General features: G+C 40.6%; 1 protein-coding gene across 7 annotated transcripts in view; it reads left to right on the top strand.

The window, feature by feature from the left end:
• The window catches only part of AOPEP (aminopeptidase O (putative)), a 378,384-nt gene that overhangs the window by 297,255 nt on the left and 59,306 nt on the right, over window positions 1-21,823 (top strand). Inside the window, exons 14-15 of one of the 7 annotated variants that reach the window (XR_014016018.1) lie at window positions 1,665-1,801; window positions 7,385-8,023. The exons of 4 other annotated variants lie outside the window; for them this stretch is intronic. Coding sequence is in view for 1 of the 3 variants with exons in the window: in XM_081236409.1 (XP_081092535.1) it covers window positions 1,665-1,736 (72 nt within the window). In the remaining 2 variants the exon portion in view is untranslated. Of the gene's footprint in view, window positions 1-1,664; window positions 8,024-21,823 lie in introns of those variants that run through there. 2 more of the 7 variants (XR_014016019.1, XM_081236409.1) reach the window with 2 other exon arrangements.

Below are 21,823 nucleotides of genomic sequence, written 5' to 3'. Positions count from 1 at the left end.
CTGTGTTGTGTCATTCCCACCCACCCACCAGATAGCTCTACTGTCTTTCTATGCTGTCTTACGGATTTTCATTTCTTGTCTTTTCTGTAGATGTGTCATTCTTTTGTCTGCATTTTCTCCTATTTTCTCTGACAGTTATTTCCATTTTACTTTATGTTTTAGCCCTTTTTCCACTGGTGTAACTGAATTCCTTGACAGTTTTTTTTTCCTTCATTTTTAGTTACAAAACTCACCTCTCTTTTGCTTCTGGTCCTCAGGTATTTTCTCCTTACATTCTGATATTCTTTTTTTTTCACTGTTTCGAGTTCCTTTTATTTAGTTTGAATAATTTATGCAACAGAAAGGCAAGGGGAACGTGAACAACTATACAAAGAACAGCTAGGATGAATGGATCAGCCTGCTCTGCAAGGGGCGGGTTAAACAATGGCGATTGCCACGGTGGATTGTATAATGTATATTTTTAAAAATAATGTTAATAGATTTTACTAAATGACTACTGGTTTTGGAAGAACACATATTTTTTTTTCTGCTTTTATCTTTAACTGGTTCAAAGATAAATACAAATTATCATATTGAAAGATTAAGGACTAATATAATGTTCTTATAAATATATACATGATATAGCATTTTTGATAATTCTTTAAGCAGTATTCTAAGGATTATGTAATAATTTATGAAATCATATATTTGAAGAAAATATCTGACTGGCATTATGATTTCTTTAGAGGAAGAAAATTCCAATTTTCATATTCGAAAGAAGCACCTTTTCTACTTTATGCACATCTGAAAGTAGAACAAATTTAAAAAATACTCATTTCTAGTCATCAGTAAGTAATATGATGATGTCAGAAGTATTCATTGGCATACTTTCAAAACATTGAAAATTCAACAATACTAAAGTTTGCTGTTATTATTAACAAGAGCTCCTTCATGTGTGTTAGTTTGTTTACAAGCAAGTGTCTTGGTGAGGGTAGGATTGGCCTCTGTTTCGATTAGTCATAAGAAACGCTAGGTGCAAATGGTCTCCAACAAAAGCACCCTTTAAGGTTACCTTAATAATTATTTTCTGCCAGAATCTGAAAAATAATACCCATAAGCATAAAATTGTTTAAAATTTGGTGAAGTTTGCCTTGAAATATTGAGTAAAACATGAAAATCTAGAAAGATGGTTGTGAAACTGGATTTATAGCATTTAGCGGCCATTTTAGTGGGATCTAAATGGTAAATTCTATTTTCTGAGTCTTTGAGAGAAAAGTACTGGAACTATTTTCTTTGTGATAATATCCTTCCTAAATTCTGGACCATTTTCACTCTGCTTTTTCATTTGTTCTTTCCACACGCTTGATTCTGTACTGAAATCATTGATAACCTTGATAATAATTCACAGAAGATTTTTAGAATCCAACTTGGCTTATGCATTTTGCCACATTTATTGCTCCTTTTAAAATTTTACACATTCTAGGAGAATGTTTTTATTACAATTCTGATATTGAAATATTCAAAATGATAAAGGTAGGTACAAATTTTAAACTATTTAATAAAGTGCTTTACTGCTATTTGTCTTTTGTGACAAAGATCTGTTTTCTATTTGGTTTATGATTTCTGGAAAACAGTATTTAAGACTAATAAAAATTTTCTGGTTTTTTTTCTTGGATCTGTAACAGCCGTCAGCAACGGTGTTAGGCTTGACTCTGGAGCTCTTAGGATACAAAGCTTGGCAAAACGGCACAAGATGAATTTAGGGAGTGCTGAACCAAAGGGTCCCTTCTCTTTATAGGCACTACCTGCATTTAGCAAAATGGTAGGTGTGGGCAGCCACTCTTATGTAACTGAGGCAGCATTCGTGTTGAGTGGTTTCCCAGGCACTGGTGCCCTTTCCTCTTTTCGAAAATGCTCTTGCCATGTGAGAATTCATAACTAGTCTACATTTATATAGCTGTAACCTCTTACAATAGCTTCATTGATACTTGATCTCGTAGAAAAGCTTTATGGATTCTAATGAGTCACAGCTCTTGAGGCACCAGCCGCCCTCTCTTACGCCTTCCCTATCAGTGAGTGGCTTTGTGTCCTGTGTTGTACTGATTGTGCCTTTGGATGACAACTTACTTGAGTGATAGGAGGAGGCAGAATAATTTATTAAAAGTAATTACAAAGAAACCAAACAAAAGGGGTAATTATAGCACTGTTAATATGAAATTCGTTATTTTATTGCTGAAATATTTGGAACTCGGTCTTTTTTGTGCGTCTCCCTTTTTTCCTTGTAATCCCTGACAAATACATAACTTATTAAATTTTCTGTACCAGGTCTCAGGTTAGATCTGGTTTCACAAGATCTTGGGGTTTTTTTTGTTTTTTTTTTTTCCTTAGCTAGACCAAGAAAGAATTGCTGATAAAATGTATTTTTGGTAGCCTCAGGAAGGAGGTCTGATCTGTATAATTTTATTATAGGATTAAATTTTCATCGATTTCGTAGATTTTTTTAAGAATCTGCAGTTCTTTAAAGAAAAATGAGAATTTTGAGTGTACTAAAATTTTTTCCTGTTTTCAGCTGGCATGATGGGGAAAATTTAAAAGTCATCCACTTACCCTCATGCACTTATTCACATATTTTAAAAACAATCTTTGAATGGAACTATTACTGTAATAATAGCTGACACTTGTCATGTGTCAAGCACTCTTCTCAGTGCTTTACATGTATCAACTCATGTAACTGTACCATTAGTTTCACAAAATAGCAATATGATATGTCAGATGCTTTGTGGAGGTAGATGAGTTATAAACAAATCGAATAATTGTTGTAGAAAAGAATGCTTTGGGCAAGACTTAAAAATTCTTTTTAACCCAGGCTATTGACATTCCTAGACCACCAACATAAAGCATACGTTTCTAAGTTAGGAAAATCTCAACCAGCATGTATTTTGGAAACACTTGAAAGTGTGCAGATAATTACACCATTGTTGATTTTAGCAGATTTGATGCCAGCAGCCATCAACTCTTATGTGCCGTGAGAGATGAAAGCCATTTTAATATAAAACATAAGAGTTTGGCTAGAAAATGGAGGCGGGCAGAGGAAATTTTTGTGACTTTTAGTTTTATAGGAAGCATTAGTTACATTCCTGTGACAGAATGCTTTACTTGGCAATCATTCTCATCTAGGCATTTTAATGAGCTGCTGTTTTGTGCCTGGTATCATATGGCACTAATAAGATGCATTATTTTAGTAGCACCTACTGGTGTCAGTGTAGTTTAGGGCCTGTCATTGTTTCCATTAATCTTCTATTTTAGGAGGCTGACACTAGCATGTGTCTTTAAGTCTAGCCAACATGTATTTCATTTATATTTCTGGGTCTCTGCACAAAGGAAAAATGACACTCAAGCCTTGTGTTTCCAGTACTTAGAGAAGGACCTGATCACATACAGCCTCAATAAATATTTGTGGAATGAATTAGCTGAGTGAATCTCACAAATGGTACCTTTCTATAAAGTTATACCTGGCTTTTGCATTTAAAAAAACTTTAATGTGCAGGTTTTTATTTTGTTCTCTAATGACGGAGGTTTCCATTAAAGCACATTTGGTAGAGCTTTCCTGGCTGTTGTGGATCATCTTTTTCATCTCTTCTATAAAGAGAGCTCAGAGCCAGGAAGACTGACACTGATCCCAACTCTGCCACCTAATTATGTGCTCCTTAAGTTTGTCACTTGACTTTTGCTCTCATCTGAAAATCCTTTTATTTAATAGGCCAGTTAAGCCAATTTGTATTAATTATAAAATTAATACTTACAGTTTTATGATACATTTTTTCTCTTTTGTCCATTTTTTGGCATTTAGGAAGGCTTGTATTTTTGTTCTAATGGTTGGTTACTTTGACATGATAATACATTTCTGCCTCTTGTCCACTTTTTTTTGCTCATGTGTATTGATTTCCTGCTGTGAGCAATAGTAAAATTAGATACTAACCTTTTCTTGTCCCACCCCACTCTGTCTTCCATCCTGTGACTTGAGGTGTTATCTTTCAGCTTCCAGATAAATACCTATGACACAGTCAACAAACTAATAGTATTTTTCATATAATCTTCCCATCCCCTCTCCCCTTTTTGATAGTTGTACCTGCAATGTCAGAGCATGTAACCATTACATATTATACTGTATCCTTTATAAAATCACTTAGTTTTAATTCTGCAAGTCCGTCTATATTTAATGCTTATCACCTACCCTTGTATTGATCTTCAGTCATTTTGGTTTTTTGAAGCCAGTTTTATAGTGGATTTCTCAGGAAGAGCTTGGGGCAGCAGTAGTTCCTGAGTTCTTGTATGTTTATAAGTTTGTGTTCTTTATACATGAGGGTCAGTTCAACTAGACATAAAATCCTTCGCTCATATTTTCTTTAAGTATCCTAGATATGTTCCTCCATTGTCTTGCAAAAAGTTTGACAGTGGCCTCATTTCTTTTCCTCAGAGTGACCTGGTTTTTTCTCCTGGATGCCCAGATTTTTTTCTGTAAATTCCCCAAATTTTTCTTTAATATAACTCATTGTGGGTCCATTTTCCCAATTGTCACTTGCTTTTGAGATTTATTTTCTTCATCTGTAAAATGAGAATAATGATAACTGTTTCTGCCTGCTCAGGGAGTGGATTTGAAGACCAAATGAGATACTGTATATAAAGTGCTTTAAATTTATTTTACTTTCTTGTTACCCTTTAAAGTGCCTTGTTGTCAGGAACTTTAAAATTTACAGTACTTCATTTTATAGTCAATCGGATTTGAGTTGGCTTTATATTTGTGAGAAATCTAAAGTGGATACCCTGAAGTCTTCTATCTGTATTCTGGCAGTAAATAAACTCACCCTGATCCACTTGGGTAGAATTGCTGGCCTAAGAACACTGGTGCTTTTTGCAAGTATCTCATTTAGAAAACTCCATCTCCATTGTATTCTTCTCATACTCTTTCCTGTCATATGTTTCCCACACAAAACTCTGGGTTTATGTGATTTTAGTTTATATGTGCATAAAGCAACGCAGAGGAAAAAAAGTTAAAGGACTCTATTTTTTTCAGATAATGAGGAGAGCTGAAAACCTAAATCAGTCTAATCAGTCAACATATTTTCTTAGATTTGTTGTATATAAGGCCCTGTGTAAGAACCTGCTGGAAAATGCCAAAGAAACAGGATATGTCATTTCTGGCCATGGGAGATAAAACACACAACATATCAAAGATCATTTACAAGATAGCATGTGATAAATAAATCTAAACCAATGTAGCACAAACTAAGGATATGAGTATATGATGCATTTTACCTGAGGCTACCCTGGACTAGAGTTTCCATTCCTGGGCCTTGTTTTGATAAAGCAGCCCTTTACACATGCAGGCTGGAAGTTATGGTGGGAAATGGAGTAATTGAATTAACTGAATCCATTTTAATGCTTTTACCTGATTTGTAAGCACAGATAGGGGTTTGATTGACGTACATATAAATAGTGTTAGTGTCTTTATTGAATATGTGATTTTAAAAAATAAATGCATCCATGTTTTGCAAGTAAGGCTGGAACCCATCATAAAAATTCTTCTGACACTTATGAATCAGAATGATTTGGAAACCCAAGGCTAGAAATGTAATACTGTTTATGATTCTGTGTAATGCATTCCTTATTAAATTCTATATTTATTTAAACAATTTATTTACTAACTTCATTGCATATCCACAACACACAAAACCCTTAGTAAGGAGTAGGGAGTACAGAGATGAATGGAAAACAGTCCTCAGAGAGTTTACAGTTGAGATGTAAAAAACTAGAAACAGAAGAAAACAGAATTGAATGAAACCTGTATCAGAGGTACATTAGGTATGCATACAGAGCAATTTGGATCTCATAAGGAAAGGAAGTCATATCACTTTGGGCTATTTGCATTATCCACAGGCCTTGTCCAGGCTAATAGCAGGATACAAATATTTGCTCCAGCTCATTCAACTTTTGTTATTTTGTAGAATTGAGGATGCCATAATTTCTGTTCTCAAAATTCAGATTGTCTTCATAAGAACATACTGAAACTGTGAAGTCGGTATAGTTGACCCTTGAACAACTTGGAGGTTAATCCAGGTATAACTAGCTTACAGTGAGTCCTCCATATCTGAGGTTCCTCCACATCCCTGGATTCAACCAACTATGGATCATGTAGTACTGTAGTATTTACTAACGAAAAATATCCACATGTAAGTGGACACATGCAGTTTAAACTCACATTGTTCAAGGGTAAGCTGTATTTCTCTCTGGCTCACTAATGTGAAATCAAAGTGCTGCAGCAAGTTTAGGCTACCTCTGAACTTGAGGATGTAAATTTTTCATTCTATTTCTCTATTTTTTTTTCCTTTTGTTTGCATCTTTCAGTTTTGGGTTTTTTCCTTCCCCCTAAATATTTGGTTTCAAGGCAAAATGAGAAATGAGAATGTTTCAGAGTTAGGGGTGGTGACTTCAAGTTCCCGAGCTCTTCAAAGTTGCCCCCTCTTGTGATTTCTGGATGTTGTGTTCTCATATTCAAAAAGTATTCCACGTGTTTTCAGCACCACAGATGACCTCTTTTTTTTTTTTTTTTACAGTATTTTAAAGAACAGTTATATACCCCTTTTATTTTTTGGTGATGAGAACAAATGAACTTGTGAGGTAGGCCACAAAAATGGCATTAAGTGTATATCCAAATCATTGATCATTTTATGTATCTTTCTGTAAATCAAACAAGCATTTTTTAAAATAAGGAATACCATATTTCTTTTATTTTTTAATATTTATTTATTTATTGGCTGTGTTGGGTCTTAGTTGCAGCATGCAGGATCTTTCGTTGCGGTGCGAGGGCTCTGTAGTTGTGGCATGTGGGCTTAGTTGCCCGACGGCATGTGGGATCTTACCGCGACCAGGGATCAAACTGCGTGCCCCCTGCAGTGGGAGCGCAGAGTCTTTACCACTGGATCGCCAGGGAAGTCCCTGTTCCTTTTTATTATGAAGTATTCTGTTGTGTGGATGTACTACATTTTGTTTATCTATTATTGGTCGATAGATGTTTGGATATTTTGCAGTGTCTGGCTGTTAGAATAGTGGTTTAACTATCTTCATGTAGACCTATTCCTCTTGGGTAGATACCTAGGACTGGCATGGCTTGGCCTTTTGGTAGGTGTATGTTTAATTTTTAAGAAACTACTAAAAATTGCCAACAGCAATGTTTAAGGTTACAGTTTCTGTGCCTTCTCATCAGCATTTGGTATTGTCAGATTTCTTTACGTTAGCCATTCTCATGGGTATTAAACCATGTTTTTTATACTTAAGGCTTTTATTTCTTGTGAGGATCTGTATGTATCTAGATAATCCTAATAAACTTTTGTCCTCCATTTTGCAGATCAGAAGGCAGTAGTGCAGTAAATGGAAAATCTGAATGTCTCCCCCAAGATCCCCAAATGAGTTACTGAGCCTAGATTCCTCATGTGTCAGTTGGAGTCGTCGTGACCTACTTTTGTTCCGACTCTTGTTTCCCTGTGACTCTGGTCCTCCTTGTCCACGTAGCCTTGTTAGGTGTGCCTTTCTTTTGATCTTTGTAGAATGATCCTTTCTTGTCTCTCTGGAATTTTGTCTGATGAAATCCAGTTGTTTCCTGCAGAGGGGTGCTAATGTCTTGGAGAGGTGACCCTTCCTGAAGTATGCAGATCTTGGGTGGCTTGCAGACCTTGGGTGGCTTGGGCCTGGCTCCCATGGTGGACCCCTGATGACTGTACCACCACGTGTCATCTTGTCAAAGGGGCTGGATACTTGTCTTGCTAGAGCCTTGCGGGAGTTAAGTGAGGTGTCTTATCTAAAACAGCTGGCACTAACGAAGCATTTAGTACATTTTGGAGCACCTCTTCAGATAAGATGGTGAAAGACTGACTACCTAATAGCCTGTGGATAGACACCATTCATTTGTTTTTTTTCCTTCTCCATGGTAGTGAGATAGGAAAACATTCTTAAATTTATTTATAGACCAAAAAACCCCCCAAAACAACCCCCCCCCCAACCAGCCTTGATTTCTTCCTGTAATTGTTCTTTGGTTTGCAGCACATATAGCGGTAGTACTCATACAAGTCTGTATGTTTTGTCTCTATCTTTGGACTTTATTCAGGAAGACTGGTCCTATTTCTCAGCACTACTCTACTGTTTCATTTGCATCTCTCTTCAGTTTGTCTACTACAGTATAGTAAATTGTCATTGTTCTTGTTCCAAACAGGAAGCTCTCAAAGTGCTCTTCAGGCTGTTGATAAGATTTCTATTCTAGCAAAGCTCCATTTTAAAATCAGTCTATAATCATGTTTTGTACTCAAGTCATTGCTTTTATTTATTTTCCCCAAACTATTATGATTTGAAGTTCCCTTAAAGGCTGGTGGAGCTTTATACAAATATGCGCTAATGAATGGCACTGAGTATTGGGCATACCTCCTCCTCTGTTGTCATTTTGCAGTGGATTTCTGGTCTGAGGGGAAAACTACCTCTGTTACCTTTCACTAGGCAGGGTTGCAATGTTCAATTTATTTCCTGACAAAAAGTGAATTCTAGTACAGGTAGTTGTCTTGAAATGATTATATTCTCTAAAATGGTTCTTGGTCATCTTGAGTTTCTAACATAGTTTAGAACATAGTTTTTGGATCTGTGGAAATGTCATTGTTGTGTAGTACAGCTGCACAGAACATCAGAAAGAACTAAAAAGTTCAGGTAACTTAAAATAAAATCACCAGCTAGGAGCTGTCTAAAATACCTGGGAAAATGATAAATCAAGCACCTGGAGGAGAGTGCTAGTGAATAAAATGTTATGAAAGCTACCTGAAGTCCTTGACACTTGGGTGTGCTGGGCCACAGGAGCGAACAGAGCGGGGAGAGCATCTCGTGGAGAGCTCAACCACTCACGCTTCACTTCAGCGTTTTATTTGGAATACTGTACAGAACTGGAGCTGTTAGACTGGGGGAAGGCCTTACTGCTTCTCTGACTCCAACCCTTGTTTTACATGTGAGAACATGGGGGTCCGCAGTGCGGGCCTGGGACCAGGCCTGGCTCTGTCCCCCCGTGCTCTTTTCAGCTGTCTGCCAGGGCAGCTCCTCGAAGTAGGAGTGGGGAGCAGCTTTGGATGCTGGGCCAGGAGAAACGTGTGCAGCTGGTCTTTGTCATGTTCTGGGGCACGGACACCTGGGGGTGGCAGGAAGCAAGGTCTGGGAGACTCAGGCTGCCCCTCCAAGGCCACCCCTTGTGGCCTAGAAACTCATCCAGAGTGAGGGCCTTTTCATGGTTTATGGAGGACTCTCCCATCCTGGCTTGGTTAGGTGTGGACTGGGTCAGATTTTGAAGGATCAGGCCTTCCGAAGAGTGGGTAAGACTACGTGGTGAGACAGGTGTCTTCAAGGGTTGGTGTGAAATTTTGCTTTTCATATTAAGTTAGTAAACTTTACAGGGCATAGGGTATCTGAGGTTTTTGTGATGTTTGTCACGGACCAAACAACTTTGACATGAAAATGTTTTTGCTGTTTTTAATCAAACAATAGTGTGACCAGATAACAAGCCGTTTTATTTTGGAATGCAGTAAAGGTACTCTCACAAATGCCTTTTCTTCAGTCTGTGCAGATATTTTTTAATATATACATTATAATTTTTTCTAAAATGCATGGCTGCTTTCCATGTTTAAATATATTCATACCTTGATGTATTGCAAATTTAAAGTTAAGTGAAGTTTTTCTGTAATCTTTCTGAATTGGCTATTTGCTTATAGACCAAATGAAACCAACTCTACCCCCAAAACAGTATTACTAAATGCTGAACTTGGGTCATAAAAGGTTTAGTCCCCCAGATCTCTCTGTACTGTTGGCAGGACAAAGTGAATAGGAATATTATGGTTTGCAGAAGAAACTGCTTGTGTTTTCTGCAATACAACTGGCAGATAGTGTCTCAAGTGGGCAGGTGAAAAGAAAAGGTAGGTACTGAGCTGCTTCAGACTTGTCGAAGGCGCCCTTCCCTTCATTCCCATCAAAATGAAAGCTGCTGGAGAGAAGGCACTGGATGATACTCCTGTATTGCTAACCCTGGCATACTTTGAGTCTTTGTTAGAGATTAAGTCACTGGCATGGTCAACAGTAGCATTACCTAATCGTAGAGCACCAGATTATCATAAGATGAATCTAAATGATGCTGAACTATCTTCCATCAAAGGATCACTGACGTACCACTGTGCATGTATAGCTTGGGTGCGTGTGCATGCAGACACACACACTTTAACCATTTCATTGGCCTTTCACCTCTGAGCAGGGGAGGTTTTGGGCCGAGACTGTGACCACTGTCTCCCATTTTGGAGGAAAGCTGCAGCCGCTATTTGCAGAACTGGCGCTGTTTTCATCTGTGTCTGCCTCTGACTCATGCTTCCCTAGAACTGCCCTGGGCATAATGCAAAGTCATTGTCATCGTGAGCCTTCCTAGGGAGAGGCTCAGTGGAAAAAGTGAAGGTGGAGCAAACCTGGCTCTGTAACAGAAGGTGAAAGATACGTTTTTGTTTACTTTTGCTTAACTTCACATTCAATTTTTTTGGGAAGTGCTATAATCCTGATGAAGTTCAAGATAAAAGAAGAGGAAATCTGACTTGTTGCTACAAGACTCCTTGCTCTGGTGTTCAAATTCTTGAACAGGACGAGGAAAAGAGAGTAAAATAACCATAAGTGATTGTTGTAGTTCTTGAACATGTATTCATAGTTGCTCGGTTTTTAATTTTTTTGTATCAGACCTGTTTTGCAATCATACACTGTTACAGAGAAGGGGAGGGGAATGTATTATAAATATATTTGACCTGCAATATTCTTATTACTTGCCTTTATAGTGATCTTCCAGTAATCTTGGAGGGTGAGACACATCGTTTAAATGAGGGTTAAAAATAAAGAAGTATATCTGTTGTATTCTTGGTGGCACTTTTTCCTGTGAAAAACTGTTAACAGCATATTTAAAAATACTTCCTTTTGGGCTTCCCTGGTGGCGCGGTGGTTAAGAGTCCGCCTGCCGATGCAGGGGACACGGGTTCGTGCCCCGGTCTGGGAAGATCCCACATGCCGTGGAGCGGCTGGGCCCGTGAGCCATGGCCGCTGAGCCTGCGCGTCCGGAGCCTGCACGTCCGGAGCCTGTGCTCCGCAACGGGAGAGGCCACAACAGTGAGAGGCCCGCGTACCACAAAAACAAACAAACAAACAAAAAAACACTTCCTTTTTTTTTTTTTTTTTTTTTTGCGGTATGCGGGCCTCTCACTGTTGTGGCCTCTCCCGTTGCGGGGCACAGGCTCCGGATGCGCAGGCTCAGCGGCCATGGCTCACGGGCCCAGCCGCTCCGCGGCATATGGGATCCTCCCAGACCGGGGCACGAACCCGTATCCCCTGCATCGGCAGGCGGACTCTCAACCACTGCGCCACCAGGGAGGCCCCGACACTTCCTTTTTTAAAAAGACAGCTCATTATAGTGAATTGTAGTATCAGAAATAATTCAAAATTAAAATCAGTGAACAATAAAATACTATTTCAACAATAGTTCAGTTTCAACAATAGCTCAGTATAAAGAGTTCATTTCTCAAGAGCATTTACTTCCCAGGCAGTTTCCCGACTCTAGTTTTCTTGGCAAGAGAAATGTTAATCTGTTGTGGATAGACACTTTTTTTCTCCTTTCCCAGAACATGTGTGGTTTCCATTAACTTCTCTCTCCACAGAACTTTGGAGATGGCCGCAGCTAATGCCTTGTGGGTCATCTGCGCTCTTAGAAGTAAATTGAAATCGTAAAGTACATTTCCTTCCCCCTAGAGCCTTCATGATATGGAATTCATAGTCAGACAGATGAGTTGAAATCCCATATTCACCCCTTGCTAGCTTTTTTATCTTGAATAAACTAGCCTGTGTAAGCCTCAGTTTCCTCACCTGTAAAATAATTACTGTAAAGCATTTAGCAAAGAGCTGCCACTGCGTCATTGCTCACCAACAGTAGTTGTTAATGTTGGTGGTCATGGGCTTTTACAATGCTGTTATCAGGGTTTAAAGTCATTTGTCATCCGTGGTATATTAATGAGAATAGAAGGAACCCTGAGAACCAATAGGATAGACCAAGAAATGTGGCCATGGGAAGAATGGCCCTAAGGGCATGATTTTGGAATATCAGCCTGGTGTCTATGGGCCAGCTGAAGTATCCCCAGAGTTAATAAGACCAGGGAGGCAGCCCCATTACTTCTCTGGCAGGTCCCAGCCATGCCTAGAGGTGCACCTGTTTCCCAAACTGACACAGGAATCTGCTGTTTGGGGCCACTCTGCCTCAGGGAAATACTACGTCACATTCTGTTGGAAGTTTCCACAGGGATCCTCCAAAGAGAATTTTAGTTGAAATCATCAGAGCAGTTTTATTGATTTGGGTTCAGGTCTTAGTTAAAGTGATCTCAATTTGCAAAAAGTCTGGCCATCAAGAAATACAGTGCTTGCTGGTGTCCTGAGCCCTATGTAATTCCAGGAAGCTTTTAAAGACAAGTGTTGAGATATCCCCATACACACACCCTGTAACTATAGAGGTCTGAGTTTACCATAACTATTATTCTTATGTAGAACTGGCTTGGAATAGTAAGTTTCCCCAGGTGGTGACTTACTAATAGAAACCCACCCAGACACAGAAGAAATGGGTCCAGTGTTTGTCTCAACTATGAGTAATGGGTTGTGCGTGATTTTAAAAAGGCTTCTCAGAATGTCCTTGCTTAAGTAAATCCAGGATCAATATTTTTTTAGGAAGAAGTCTTTATTGATAAGCCATAACATTATTTGATAATTAGATACAATTTTCAAGTAGTTAAAAGGGTCATTGGACAAAACCCTATAGACTGACTTTGGCTTTTTAGTTGCTAAGGATTGAAGCTCCACATGCCCTCTAAATTATGAGCATGCTTAAATTTTTTATGGGAAGGGAAGTATTTTTTTATGCAGGATAATTTTCATGTCGAATGTTATATTAGCCAGCTAGCTCTATCAGATTATGCAGGTAGCTGCTTTTACTCACCTGATCCCTAGTTTTCCCCTGTGAAGTTTATTTTAAATAGAGATTAAGGAATGAGAGAGGAAGTGGGATGTGGACGAGGGGAATGAATCATAAGAAAACAGTGCTGGTCATTTTGTTAGTCCTTGGCATTCTTGGAATATTCTTACCTCTGTTGACAGAGAGCAGTAGTTCAGCTGCAGGCTCACAAGCAGTCAGCGACAGTGTGGGCCCCTGAGGAGGCCGCTGGAACATTCTCCCCATTTCCTCCCAGGCAGAACAGTGAGAGCCACTGGAAGGATTTCATAGGCCAGGGAGGTGCCACTCATCCAAGCGCTGCAGTAGTGTGCAGCCGTATATATGTGTGACCCCTGTCAGGTGGTATTTTTCTGTACTCCGGGCCCAAGCGTGGGGTTCCCCATGACAGTGGTGCCTGTGAGTCACTGTGTCTCTGAGCAGAGGGAAAACAGTTTTATTGCTTTCTTCTCAAAGTAGAGGAAATGCTCAAGAGTGGTGGGAGAGAAGGGGATAAATATAGTATTTCCTTTTTCCTGCCTGAATACTCTTTTCCACAACATTTCATTTTCCTGAGATCCTTTCCACTTCAACTAAAAATAATTCCATGCCGTTTCTATCAGGCTGGTCCTCTTATCACTTATGTACTTACTATTTTTTTTTTTTCCTATTCAGGAACTTTTGTACAGGGACGTATGAGATGGTCCTAAGATGCATGTCTTCTGGACATGGCACGTGTGCTGCAGCTTCTAGCTGGGAACTTCTGTGAGTAGGTGGCAGGGGCAGTCTTGGTGTCCTGGCTATGGATGGTCAGAAAACTACAGAGACTCTGGCTAGCTTATCCTTGCACTTAGCTCTTTCATGACCCTTTTTCCAGCAGGGGCTGTTCCATATGCCTGTCACCCTGCCCCTTCCAGCCTTCCATCAGTGAGTACTGTCGGCTCACAGCACTCAGACGTGGCCCCAGACAGCCCGCTCCTTGTCCATAGTAACGGTACCATCCGGTCCCTTGTCCTGCTGCGAAGACACCCGTCATGAGTCTGCAAGCAGAGCTAGCACGTTGGCTGTAAGGCCCGACTGAGTAAAGCAGCGAGTTTATTTAATACGTGCTTGGCAAGTTGGCTCTTTAAGAGATGGGAGGGGGGAGGCAACATAGGTTGTCTTAGGGTATATCATACATGGTGTGCCTGTTTTACCAGATTAAGGTTTTTGAGTATGTAATATTATTAAGTTGATACTGATTTTAACAAATAAAACCTGAGTTTGAGGTTTGGGAGGTAAGTGGCTTGTATTAGATTTTTTTTTTCTTTTTAACATCTTTATTGGGGTATAATTGCTTTACAATGTTGCGTTGGTTTCTGCTGTATAAAAGTGAATCAGCTACATGTATACATATATCCCCATATACCCTCCCTCTTGCTAGATTTTAATATGTGAACTAAACATAAGAATTTCTATAGTTTCTCATTTCCTAATTGTTTAGCGTGTCCATTATCGTGCGTAGCCTAATGCCTGGCCTGGCTTTGCCCATTACAAAGGTCTTGTGTTCATAGGGTGGTGGACTCTGTTCCCAGACCCCGGCACTGCCCCAGCCGGCAGTGCACAGTAATAAGTAAGCTACTCGTGGTTACCAGCTAATAGGGCCGTGACCCGGTTTGAACTCCATAATGAGGAAAGAGCAGATTTATTTGCTCCCCCTGCATGATTCCCTCCCCTCATCCTCCTTTATTATCTTTAAGAGGAAATTGAATAGCAAAATTCTGCATTCTCATAATGTTAATAGCCTGATGTCATCTTTTCCACTCTGGAGTCAAGAAAGTAAGAGGGACAACCAAAACACAGATTTAACACTTTGTAGCTGTGCAGGGCTTCAGCTGTAGGCTCTGTGTGTGTGTGTGTGTGTGTGTATATATATATATATATATATATATATATATATATATATATATATATTTTTTTTTTTTTTTTTTTTTTTTTTTTTTTGCGGTACGCGGGCCTCTCACTGCTGTGGCCTCTCCCGTTGTGGAGCACAGGCTCTGGACACGCAGGCTCAGCGGCCATGGCTCACGGGCCCAGCTGCTCCGCGGCATGTGGGATCCTCCCGGACCGGGGCACGAACCCGTGTCCTCTGTCTGCATCGGCAGGTGGACTCTCAACCACTGCGCCACCAGGGAAGCCCTATATATATGTTTTAAACTGCTTGTTTAAGGTGTAATGTACATACCATATAAGTCAGTGTACAATTCACTGATTTTTAGTAAATTTGCCAAGTTGTGCAGTCATCCCCAGAATCCAGTTTTAGAACATTTACATCATCCCAGAAAGATCCCTGGTGACAATTAGCAGTCACTCCCCATTTCACCCCCTCCCCAATCCCTAGGTAACCAGTAATCTACTTTCTCTTTCTATACCATACGTTTGCCTTTTCTGGATTTCATGTCAGTGGAATAACTCAATATGTGGTTTTACGTGTTTGCCTTCTTTCACTTAGCTTAATGTTTTTGAAGTTCATCCACATTGTAGTGTGTATCAGTAGTTTGTTCCTTTTTATTCCTGAGCAGTATTCCATTGTGTGGTTGGACCACATTTTTGTCTGTCTCTTCACAGTTGGTGGACATCGGGGTTGTTTCTGGTTTGGGGCTATCTTTAAAGACTCACACAAGTTTTTGTGTGGACATGTGTGGAGTTTTTTATTGTGTTTGGGGGTGTTTTTTTTCTGTGTGTGTGTGGACATATGCTTTTAGTTCTCTTGGGTAGATACCTAGAAGTCATATAGTAAATTTTTGTTTAACTTTTTAAGAACCTGCCAGATTGTTTTCCAAAACGGCTACACCATATTACCTTCCTACCAGTGATGTATGAGGGTTCCAGTTTCTCCACATCCCTATCACAGGCCATATTTAAGGAATAATCTTAACCTTTGACTCGTTTTTTATATTCTTCTGCACAGAAGAAAGCTAGGAACAATTTTAAGTTTTTTGCAAATTTTCAGGCATCGTTAACACATGTTAACTAAAATTGTAGTCCTTGGTACTCTGTTCTCTCTAATCTCTTGGTTCTGCCACCAGGCATGCTTGCAATAGTTTGACAACTTTCCATTTAATTATGTTTTTTTCTTATAAACTTAATATAAAGTATGGAGGGGTGTGTGTGTAGGTATGTGTGTTAATTAATCATAATTAATATGACGTTAATTGTCTAAACATTAGTTTACTTTTAGAAGGGATTTTATTTTTTGCACTTTTCTGTTTTTAGTTTCTCTTGTTATTCAAATCAAAGGTTGTAAGTTTATATTTCTGATCATATACACTGTTTTAATATAGAGTAGACACATGTATCTATAGAACCATGTTTTATGGTGCTTTAAATAATTAAATGGTAAAGTTTCTAGCTTACAGAATTAGGTAGCTTTTAAGGGTTCTTTATTAAAAATGCAACTAGGGATGTTTGTATGAATCTGGGCTATTTCCAAAGATCTCACAAAAGTTTTACAGGAAGAATTTATCATATCACTTGACATGGCAGGGATTACTGTGCATGTTCAAGACCAAGTGGTGAAAGTAGCTCATTATTTTGTTTATTGTAGGATTTGCAGGTATGCTTTATTTTGGCAGTGAGCTTATCAAACTTATTTTTCTAAGTAAGTCATACACTCAGTCATGACCGAGCATTCTGGTAAAATACACATTTCATCATGGGTGAGGTTCATGACCACTATTTGGGTATGAGCAGAAGCATGAGTCTCAGAACACTCGTTACAGGCCCATTTGTCTTTTGAATTTGTGATTGTTCAAAGTGGGTTTTAGCAATGACCAGCTTAAAGATGATACCCTTCAGGGAGGGCACGTGACCTAACAAGAGGAAAGGATGAGAGGCACCCAAGCACCAAGTGACAGAAGTCTGGGAGGGAAATAGTGGCAGAGATGATTTTCTTATGATCGGATAGCTGAAGAGAGAACCTCAACTGGACACAATTTGCATGAGTTAGTCTGGTTCCATAGGCACTTTGTCATTGTGGGGGCAGTTTGGTGAAAAGGTGGTTCTCCTGGGTCAGAATCACCCCCATGGGGGTGATGTGGGTGTTACAGTGATTGGGGGTGCTCCTGGCCTTTAGTGGCCTCAGCCTCAGTCCAGGAGCATTGTGCCTGCAATGCGCAGCAGTTTCCAGCATGGCAAGGAATTAATTCTGCCTTCCACACAGTCTTCAGGTGTCCGCTAGAGAGTTACACAGGTGAAAAACCTGTGTCTAATGTTTAACCTTTAAGCTCTTTTATATGCACAGTTTTAATATTTACTGAATTATCTAGGAATGTAAGTGCCAGATAAATCTGGGAAGATTGTATTTTGTTGAATTTTCCCGAGAGTTGTTTGCCATTTTGGAAAATCTTGTCATCAGTGGGAATGCTTTTGTGTATGAGTAACTACACCTCACACCTACTTCAGTTTGTGTTAATAGCTGTGTGTTTATGGGGATTCCCTAGGCCTCTCATTGCTTCATTATGTCTTATAGGGTCTTCAGTCTTGGAAATACTGAAATCTGTATTAATGCATTCTGACCCACTTTCCTTTTAATTTTCCTTTATGTTAGAGATGAGGCATTCTGTTAAGGTCCCTGCATCATATGTGTTATGTGAGTTATGGTATTTAAGAATTTCATTTCATGGACTTACCTGGTGGCACAGTGGTTAAGAATCCACCTGCCAATGCAGGGGACATGGGTTCAAGCCCTGGTCCGGGAAGATCCCACATGCTGTGGAGCAGCTAAGCCTATGCACCACAACTACTGAGCCTGTGTGCCACAACTGCTGAAAGCCAGCATGCCTAGAGCGCCTAGCTCTGCAACAAGAGAAGCCACCGCAATGAGAAGCCCACGCACCACAATGAAGAGTAGCCCCCACTCTCTGCAACTAGAGAAAGCCCATGCGCAGCAATGAAGACCCAGTGCAGCCAAAAATAAATAAATAAATTAAAAAAAATTAATTTCAAGATACTGTTAAAAGTGAGGCATTGTTTGTATTATCATGAGAGCCAGGGCTCCAAGTTACGATAGGTTTTTGGTTCATATTACCGAAATATTGTGTGTGTGTGTGTGCGCGCGTGTGTGTGAGTAGGGACGCGACAGAGATGACAGGAGGCAGTAGCAGCTCTCAGGTGATGCAGATGGCACAAAGCATCCTGGTAACGGGGGGAGGGGTGCTACATGTCATTGATCTGTGCTCATTTTCTGTAAACCGATTCTCTAATGGGTTCTGTAACATTCCCTAGGATGCGGCCTTCTAGACTTGGCTGCCTTCACCAATGCAGAATCATCCCTGTCACCATGTGCCCTCTCAGTGGGGAAACAGTGGTGTCAGGAGGCCAGCCACGTACTTTTGAGAAGGGATGTGGTTGAGAGGTACAGAGCAGAGATGAGAGTGAAGAATTAAGCTCTTGGGCTTCATGATAACATTACTGAATTCCTTAGGGGTGTTACATAGATGCAGACATTAAATCGTTTTACCAGTCTCAACTTTCCTGGCCTTTGCCTTTTTGTCGGTGTGTGTGCCTGACAAGGAGCCATGCCCTGTTACACACCAGAGCAGCCCCTTCCACAGCCTGCGTTTTCTTAGCAGCGTAGAGTTAGTCGGAGCCCTCAGGTGTAAGCTCCCTTCTCCCTGCATGCTGCATTTCACCCACCTGGGCTCTCAGTGCCCTCCTGAGCTTGTGGACACCTGCCGTCCGTTCATCACTCCAGGCCACTTGGTGTCATGCCAAACACGTGCCATGCCACGTTTGAGAGACGTGGCATTTTACTGGCTGTTTTAGCACTGATCAAAGTTTGTAGATTTTCTAATAACGTTCTCCTCCTTCTTGTATTTGTTATTTATATTTTGGACGTTGCAGTGATTACAAGCACCTTCTCCAGCAGCTTATCAGGGACACGGTGAAGAGGAAAGAAGTTAGTTCAGCCATAGCATGAAAACTCCTGAGAAAGGTTTACTCAGGGGCAGGAGGTTGGAATTAATTTTAATTTGGTTTCATTTGTGATAACCAAGCCACTGTTAACATAAAAACTTGAGTTTCCACTAAGCCTTATTAGCATATACCTTTGAGAGTGCCTTGATTAAATCTGAGTGCTACCACAGGGCAGCATAGGCTACAGCATGCCCAATTGGGCTGCTTGGGTAGGCTCCCTGGGGACACCAGTTCATGTTGCTCAAATTGTTAAAATCTAGATTGAATGCCAAGTTGACTGTTGCAGCCGTGGTATGTTCCAATTTCTGCACAGGGTAACTAAGTTTTGTTTTCTGGTGTGGCACCTTTCCTGTCTTTTTATTTCAGTTCAGCATATTTAGTCCCCGCCTTCCAGTTTCAAACAAACCATGAGCCAAGGAAATTAACATTTTTTTCTCATTATAAAAGTGATACTGTCGATTAGAGAAAATCTAGGAAATCTAAGAAGGTGTAAAGAAGAACATTGAAAACTACCAGTAATCCAGTTATCCAGAGAGCTACTTACTCTTAATGTTTTGGTATTTGTCGTTTAAATCTTTTGGTGAAAATAATTACTGAAAAAGAGTGAGAGCATGTTTTTATTTGTCACTTCTACTTTGCGACTTCAAAGGTGGTTCATTCAGGTTACTGTTTTTTTTTTTTTTTTTTTTTTTTGCGGTATGCGGGCCTCTCACTGATGTGGCCTCTTCCGTTGCGGAGCACAGGCTCCGGACGCGCAGGCTCAGCGGCCATGGCTCACGGGCCCAGCCGCTCCGCGGCACGTGGGATCCTCCCGGACCGGGGCACGAACCCGTGTCCCCCGCATCGGCAGGAGGACCCCCAACCACTGCGCCACCAGGGAAGCCCCAAGGTTAGTGTTTTAAAAAAATTTAATTCAGCAATTTTGAAATTCTGCCTTTTTGGAAAGATCTGTACTTTTCCTAAAAGGTAACTTGACTGACAAATACTGGAATTCAGCATTTAACTGCAGCTGTAGTCCTGGCTTTCCCCAGGACTTGTATACCTTAACCAAATCCGTTTGAAAACAATCCCCAGTGTACTGGAGTAAACTTTTGTAAATACAGACTGCAATCTGATACCACTGTCTCATGAATGGATGGTTGGACTGGGTAATGAGGGCCTGTGGATGACTCCTTTTGCCTTCGACTCTCTGTGTGTGACAGTCGATGTGAAACGTGGCAGCAGCTGTGCTGTGTTTCCTCTTCTTCTCTCAATGGGAATCACGCTGACACCCATTTCAAGATTTGAGGGTAGGCTACCAGGTCACCTTGTGACTTGTGTGTTGAGCTTGTAGTCGCAATATGGAAACTATGGAAGACGAGCCTCTGCTCAGCAATTAACTGTGAGGCTCTTTCTGTCCTACTTTAAGAGTTATGCTGAAATCGAGACTCAATTTATTTCTAAGGAATATGCAGTCACACAACCATCTCCTGCTTTCTGGCTTTTATTAAAATGCAAATAGTCTTAACTTCAAAGTCACATAATTGAATCCTGAAAGGGGTTATTACTCTGATGCTTTGCTACTTCTTTGGTATTTTTGTTTTACCTTCCAGCCTGGCTGGCTTTTCTGACCATCTTGCTCTCTACATTGGTGAAAACCGCTCCTGGCGAGGTGTGGTCCCAGGCTAGTGCAAAGTGTGGTGTTTGCAGTGCCCAGCTCATCTCTGGGGTGTGCAGGCACACACGCACCCCACAAGCCCAGTAGTGTTAGCACATAAAAGTGCATGTCACATGCACATTTGTGTGGGTGAAGAGCATTAATTATTTTGGCAATTAATAGATTTCTCTTCATTTACCTGCATTTACTTAAATGAAATGGAGTCATTGCTTCTCTCTGTGTTTGTTCTTCATGCATCTGCTCTTTTTAGTTTAAAAAGAATGTCATGAAACTTAAGTAGGCCGCCTTCCCTCACAATATCCCGTAGCAGAAAGTGTTGGGCGTGCTCCACGTGTTCCCAGAGAACCGGAACGTGATGTCAGGTAGGTCTCCATTTTAATGTGAGGAGGAAATAAGTTCCTTAGAGCAGCTTTTTGTAGGAACTGATACCTGATTGAAACCTCGCCATCCATCAAAGACCGGGAGCACAGCTCTGTGCTGATGCCCTGACAGTGGCCGACAGGTGGAGCTTGAGGTTGGAACTGCATGCTCCTGAAGACCAAAAGGGACTTTTGGGTTTTACTCCCACAAGGCACCAGAGAGCTGCTAAAGCTCAGCTGTGCATCCTCTTTCAGCCGGAATGCTGGAGGGTGGGAGAATTAGAACATACATTTCCTTAGCGCTCGCTGGAACATGTCATTTTAGATTCGCTTTTCCAAATGTATCTCAATTCAGACAAGTGAATACTGTCTGTCCCGTCTTTCAACTTGTCCCATATATCTGGAGGATTCTCCAGTTTGTCGACTGTGCGCCACAGCTGAGGGGCTTTGATGTTCCATTGACCCCACCCCTTCTTTTGATTACATGTTTCTGCTAAAGACATCTTTTTCCAGTGTTTATAGGGGGCATGAATAAGTTGCTCAGTCCCCTGTAGTTTTTTGTAATTTGTGGTTTCTCTCATCTTGTTGTATTAAGCGTAACATGGAAAGGGGCCTGGTCAGAAGGCATATGTCCCAGGATATCAAACTAATGTGAGGTGGCTGGAAACCTCTGGTGTGACTTGGAGTAGGCCTGGAGACATGCTCTGTCCTGTGTGTCCAAGAAAACACCACTGGCCCTGACTAGCCGAGGCCAACTGCTGATAGTGTGCTTTCCTTTCAGGTCACCCCTCCTAGAGCTGT

The sequence above is a fragment of the Mesoplodon bidens genome (genome assembly GCF_964165515.1).
Source record: "Mesoplodon bidens genome assembly, chromosome: 6".
NCBI classification, from domain to species: domain Eukaryota; kingdom Metazoa; phylum Chordata; class Mammalia; order Artiodactyla; family Ziphiidae; genus Mesoplodon; species Mesoplodon bidens.
The sequence above is the reverse complement of the archived record's forward strand: the minus strand, read 5'-3'. Positions and strand labels throughout refer to the sequence as shown.